Source organism: Numida meleagris, chromosome 13 (genome assembly GCF_002078875.1).
Source record: "Numida meleagris isolate 19003 breed g44 Domestic line chromosome 13, NumMel1.0, whole genome shotgun sequence".
Classification (NCBI taxonomy): Eukaryota; Metazoa; Chordata; class Aves; order Galliformes; family Numididae; genus Numida; species Numida meleagris.
The window spans coordinates 9,464,395-9,471,154 of record NC_034421.1 but is presented as its reverse complement, the minus strand read 5'-3'; the positions used below and the strand labels follow the sequence as shown (position 1 = coordinate 9,471,154).

The following is a 6,760-nucleotide window of genomic DNA, read 5'->3' as shown; positions in this document are numbered from 1 at the left end:
TTCTTCTAGGTTGAATGCAAGACAATTGCTATCATCGCTTCTTCTCCAGACACACCTATGAATCAGCTTGTTCATGGTTGTTTTTTTTGTTTGTTTGTTTTTAATTTGGGAAAATAAAAAGATACATATTTATATGCATTACATTGCAGCCAGCTAGCATGACATTACAGCCCAGCTGAAAAAAAGGAGAGGTAATTTCCATCCAATGGTTACTGTTAAGTTACATTTATCTTCTTGTGGGGTGAGAACTATGTACAAATGTATGCGGCCTTGCTGTCTCAGGAGGAAGGGGGATCCGAGGAAGAGGTTTATTTTCCCTTTTTGGTGCTCTTTGTGGGGAATTTTCTGTATCATCTTGGGAAATGATCTGTTGGCCACAGAAAAGAAACATTTGACCACGTACCTCATTTTAAGATGCGGAAAGGGCTGCTGACATCAGCAAATCTAATCCATGTGTTTGAAAGGAAGCACAGACCTGAAGCGCTGTACCGAGCCGAGGCCTGAAGCAGGGCTGCTCTTTCGTTGGGAATTCTGCATGTACCATGCGGACATGCACCTGAGGTAAATGTCCTTGAAATGGAAACTGCGTAACAGACTATAACAACTGAAAGCAGAGGCCAGCTCCCCACATCCCCTAACTGCGCTTCAGGACTTCTTTTCCTACTTCGGCTTTTTTGGTAGGTGGACAGTTACTTAGAGCGGTGTTTTATTTTTCCCCAGAAAAGAGGAAGAGCGGTGCCACGGCTCAGTGCTCGTCTCTGCTCAGATCGCCTTCAGGGGCAGCGGCTGTCCTTTGCTGAACACAGAGGATGCCCAGATGGGGTCCTTCGGGGTCTCAGTTTTACAGCTGCGGTTTCCACAGATACTCAAAATTGCTGAGAAATGTAGCAGTGGCATTATTTTATTGAAATGATAGATAACCCCGTAGATATAAACTCCTCGCAAGAGCACGCCCAGCCGCGTGCCTCAACCCAGCGCCGCCGCTATCCCCGCCCGCCCTGCAGCGCCCCCCAGCGGCGACGACGGGTACCGCCACCCCCGGCACTAGGCGCATGCGCGCAGGGCGCCATGAGACCGGCGGAAGTGACGTGTTGCGGGCGCCATGGCCGAGGCGACGGGCGCGCCGCAGCCGGAGGGTGAGGGATGCGGCGCGAAGCGGGTCCTGTCCGCTGCGGTACTTTGCGCTTCATCTCTCGCATTCCCTCGCAGACTGCCCGGGAACCGGCAGCGCCCAGGCGGGTCGGGCCGCCGCCTGCCAGGGATGCCCCAACCAGAAGCTCTGCGCCGCCGGCGCCGCCGTAACGGACCCGGGTGAGACAGGCCCTGAGAGGGGCGGGGGTTGCGGGGAGGGGGATCCGCGCTGGGGCCGGGGCTGACGCGGCCGTGCCGCCCGCAGCCGAGGCGGCGGAGCTGCGGGAGAGGCTGCGCGGCGTGAAGCACACCGTCGTGGTGCTCTCCGGGAAGGGCGGCGTGGGGAAGAGCACGTTCAGCGCGCTCCTGGCTCACGGGCTGGCGGCCGACGAGAGCAAGCAGGTGGGCGGCGGCGGCTCGGAGCCGGGGGGGCGTGCGGGGCTGAACGGAGCCCGCGTCCCGTGGGGCTGCGCTGCGGGGCTGCGGTACGCTGGGCCCTATCGTCTTTCCACCGACGCTTTCAGCTTATTTCGCTGGAGTGTGTCTGCTGCGTGGCTTTGGCTTTGGCAGCGATGCTGTGCAGGCACGTTCCCACGAGTCTTTGTTGCTTTGTGTTCCAGGTTGCCCTGCTGGACATAGACATCTGTGGGCCGTCCATCCCTAAGATGATGGGTCTGGAAGGAGAACAGGTGCGCTCTGACCGCTTCTGTAGCGAGAGATCAAATGTGTTATTTAAAAACATTCCTAATGTTTCATTAAGACTTCAGCTTCACGTAGAGTTAAGGCATCGGTAAGGTCATTTATTGGGAAACCTACTGGTGGGCAAGGGACTAAAGAAGGTGAGATGGCCGATGAGCAGTGTGGTTTCATTTGTTCAAGAATCGTGGGCAGGCAGGTGACCAGTTCTGCCAGGCAGGTTTTGTTCTGTATCTGCTGCTTATCAGTGAGTACTAAACCTGAGTCTTGTCAGCGTGATGCCCGTTATCAGCTCTGAAATATTTCACGTGTTTATATAAAATCATGGGTAGGTTTCCAGCAAGAGGGTTCGGCAGTTCACTTATTATGGAGATCTGGCTCTTCTGCAATTTTTAATTGAACTGTTCCAATAAAAAAGTGCTGCATCCGTAGGCCAGAGGTCTTCTTATCCCGTTCTGTCTCCTGTGCATCTTTTACATAACTTCTGCGTTAATTTCTAGTGTAACTTTGTGTGTGTCTCTTCAATTTTCAGGTTCATCAGAGTGGATCTGGATGGTCTCCAGTGGTAAGCTGGTGCAGCTGTTCCTGAAGGTGGCTGGCTGGGTTTGACACCGTTCTAGGGAGCGGAAGGACGGGGGGAGAAGCACAGCGTGCTTTTTCTATTAATTCCAGTGACATAAATACCCAGGTTCTATGCAGTCCAGCAATAGGCTGTATCATTCAGCTGTATTCGGTTTCCTTTGTTCATTGCAATAATTATTTTTAAAAAATATGCAGGGATAATGACAGGTATTCTTGGTTTAAGGTCACCTTTAGTATATCCCTGCTTTTATCCTTACACCACCTCCAGTGATTCCATCAAACACTGCATAACTTAATACAACTCATTTTTTGTCAGTCTGTGAATGTAGTTGGTCAGTGCTGCAGAAAAGCCTGTGCAGTCCTTTGTTTAAAAGTCAAAATGAGCTTCTCTGCCTTTGTTTTCTGAATGTCTCTTCCCCCTTCAAACTGCTTTTTCTATCAAGCCTGTTTTCAGAGTTAGTCACTCTGCCCTTTCTCTGCTGTTCTGTACGGAGTTTCTCTTCTCTTTTAGTATGTTGAAGAAAACTTAGGTGTCATGTCAGTGGGGTTCTTGCTCAGTAGTCCTGATGATGCTGTCATCTGGAGAGGACCAAAAAAGAACGGTACGTGTCCAAGGTTTTCAGCAACAACTTACACAGTTGAAAGAATGAACATCTGGTGGTGAGCTTACTTGGGTAATAACGCAAACCTGATATAGTAAGCTATGGCAAAAAAAAAACCAGTGAATACTCCAGACTGCTCAGTAACTGGTTACCGTACCTTCATCATTTTTCTTGCAGAGTAGAGCCAGAGCTGTGGAGTACAGTTACGTTACAGCTTCCACCTTCATCAGAGAACATTTTCTCAATATTCTCTCTAGCTTCTTTGAATGATAAATACAGTGGGTCAAATGCAGTATTGGGTTTTGGTTTCTGTCTTTTGTTTGTTTTAATTCTTTGAAAAATAAGTATTTCTGTACCTACATTGACTATAGTTGGAAGAATCTGCATACTTGGACTGTAAAATTTGAAGTAGACCAAAATAGACAAGGATTTTAATTTTTTTAATGCCACATTCTTGTCCTCTCTTCTAGGGTTGATCAAACAATTTCTTCGCGATGTGGACTGGGGTGAAATTGACTACCTGATTGTAGACACCCCTCCAGGCACATCAGATGAACACTTATCAATTGTACAGTACCTCAGTGCATCGCGCATCGATGGCGCTGTCATAATTACTACCCCTCAGGTAAGAGATCTTAATTTCCATGGACAGAAGCATCATGGCAAGTCCTTGGTTTAGAATCTGTGTTTGAGAGAAGGGAGCTGACTGACTTGCTTAGTGCGTGCAGCTGGCTGTTCTATGAGCCAGGTGGATGCCTCGATGGAGTAAGGGACCTAAGTGAGCTACTGCACCGCCGAGTGGTTCACAATCAAAAGCTGTTGTGATCTGTATTGTGAAGTGAAATTCATTAGTTCACTTCCTTCTTCAGGATTAGAGCTGGCATCACTCTGCATTTGTAATTTGGTCACCAGTGGCTTAAAGCTCAGAAGTCAGTAAGTTTAGTATTTGAATGATAAGATGTGCACTGTTTGACAGCTAATGAAGTGCTGCCTCCCAGCTGCAGGATGCTTTCCATAAATCAGTCAGAGCAGAGCAAAGTCGCACAAGGACTTAAAATTGGGGGAAAGTTTGGCTTGCAAATAGAAAATGGCATATTTCTGTGGTGCACATTTTTTAAAGAAAAATCTGTCCCTAGGGAGCTGAAATTCAAATTACATCAAATTCACAGGTTTCTGTTCATCACAATACAAAGGGAATAGTAACAATTCGTTATAAACAGTTCATTATAAAGTAGAATTGTTTCCTAATATTTTCAGGAAGTATCACTTCAGGATGTACGGAAAGAAATCAACTTCTGTCATAAAGTGAAGCTGCCAATCATAGGTGTTGTGGAGAACATGAGTGGCTTTATCTGTCCAAAATGTAAGGTAGGGCTGTGTCTTAGAGCATTTCTTTATCTCGATGTTGTCTGCTATGGAAAAATCCCTTGTTCTCAGAATTAGAGTACTGTAACTCTTATTTTCATCTTGTCCCAGAAAGAATCTCAGATCTTCCCCCCAACTACTGGAGGCGCGGAGAAGATGTGCCAGAACTTGAATGTTTCCCTCCTGGGTCAAGTGCCCCTCGATCCTCAAATAGGTAAAGTTACTGTGTTGTACTGCAACAACTTCAAAACTGTGCTGGTGTTATTACTGGGAAGCCTGGCTTACAGAACATTAAACATCTTGTGTCTCAGGTAAATATTCTCTGTCAGATAGAACATCTGTTTGAATCAAAAGTTACTGGAAGTACAGCATACCATGCTGTGAAAAATACTGGGGTAACTTACTTAACCTGATGCTTCATCTTGGTCAGGATTATATTACACATCTTCTCAGCTGTATAATCCATATTCTAAATACGTGGTGTCTTTTTGGTGTAATCACCTGAAAACACAGAATTAGTAAATTCATAACCACTGCGAAGAACAGCAACTTGGCAACAGTAAATATTAAAATTAGGGCTCTGTCTTCACTGTCAGTTGCACGACTCAGATTCCACTGTGGACTGTGAGACAGCTTGGTTCATCACCCGCTAGCAAATAGAAATGAACACGTGATTTAATGACTTGAGGAACAGGTCAATACTTCCAAGTATTGGAAAGTAATGACTGAAACTTCCTGCTGGTAGGGGTCCTCTGTACAACTGCCAGCTGTAGCTCCGTCACTGACAGAATTATCCTTAAAAGGAGTAGATAGCAGGGGTTCATTGGAGGAGTATAACTGATAGTGGGATGAGCAGCAAGTAAAGAGAAGTTCCCTTTTTCCTGTTGCATTGTGTTCATGCTTTTCCCTGTCCTTCCAGGAAAAAGCTGTGACAAAGGCCAATCTTTCTTGTCTGAAGCGCCTGAGTCTCCAGCTACATCATCTTACAGGAACATAATTCAAAGTAAGTCTTAAAATCACCGTGAAGGTGAATCCCTTCTGCAATGCATTAAAGGCGCTAGAGATTGTTTTTTCTGCCACACGTCATCAAAAAACAAGGGTACATGTGCATAGCAATTAAGAATGTCATGTGCAAGTAAACGTGTACTTCTTTGGTCATTAGTTATGACAGACTCACAAAGTGGTGACCAAGTTGTATATAATAACTGCTTTCATTTTTTTGCTTAAATCATGAATTCTCAGAAAAGATGTGTTTGCTTGCTCTCAAGCAATTCGTCAGGAGGCCACTGAGGGGAGCCTCCTAAGTATGATACAGCTGAGTAACATTCCTCCTCCTGATTGCAATTACACAAAAACTACATCAGAACTACCTCCCAAGCCAGTTTCAGAATACCAACAAAATTCCTAACACAGCTTGGCTGTGATGAAAGCCTAACCTGTGTCAGCAGCAGGACACAGACTGATGCCTGGTAGGCAGTGGGACTGCTGTTTATAGATCACTTCTTCCCTCTCCCCAGGGATTCAGGAGTACTGCGATCAACGCCATTTTCAAGAAGAAAAGATTATCTGAGTAGAATAAAAAATATGCTTCATATGTAATTACAGAGAAGTAACTTATGCTTTGCCTTAATATAAGGAATGTATTCTTTTTGTACATTGCAAATAAATTCTTAGTATTAATGCTATTGTCTTAGGGTTTTTTTCCATAATTCAAGGTTACTCAAGTTCACAGCTGGTCTCAAAGCTTGCTACGACGCTAATGAAATAAAATAAATGACCCTTCATCTGTGTTACAAAGCTGCAGTTTGCATCCGTTGTTGTCATACTGATAACCTGAATATGAAGTTGGCTTTTGAAGACATGCATAGGCAAAATCTGATTCACAAAGCTGAGCATAGAATAGGCTTTGCTGACACTGGGACATTCTGTCTGAAGAGTCTCATATGCATGTGCAGTACACTTTGTCCTGCCTTCTGCAGTAGGATGAATTGCAGTGCCACGTTTCTCTCTCTTACTGAAAAACATCACATAAGTATCTTCTTCTTTTCAGTGGGAAAGATCTATCTTCAGAGTGGAATTCTCTCTGATGTCCTCTTTCCTTACAATTGGCCTCAGTTTTAAAACAACTAGAGGTTAGGCAGGCTCCAGTTAATAGTACAGTATTTTATTTACTGTACACATCAGAATAAGATTATTGGATTTTGATTACCTCAACATAACTGTGACTGCATGATGCTGTTTTTTTCTTTGTACTAGATCTTAAGCCTGAACATTTAAAATAATAATAATCCCTAACCAAGCTGCCCTTTTACAATTGTAATTGCTCTTCTTTTTACCGAGGAATCGCAGACTTGGGAAATCCGTGTTGTGTACAAGAGGAAAAG

At 45.0% G+C, this 6,760-nt stretch overlaps 1 protein-coding gene across 1 annotated transcript; it reads left to right on the top strand.

The window, feature by feature from the left end:
* Positions 976–6,057, top strand: NUBP1 (nucleotide binding protein 1). Its single transcript, XM_021412253.1, has 11 exons — positions 976–1,136; positions 1,210–1,311; positions 1,397–1,533; positions 1,752–1,820; positions 2,360–2,392; positions 2,921–3,011; positions 3,482–3,636; positions 4,269–4,379; positions 4,488–4,590; positions 5,296–5,379; positions 5,894–6,057. The coding sequence occupies exons 1-11, from the start codon at positions 1,103–1,105 to the stop codon at positions 5,944–5,946; spliced, it is 972 nt and encodes a 323-aa protein (XP_021267928.1). The 5' UTR covers positions 976–1,102; the 3' UTR covers positions 5,947–6,057.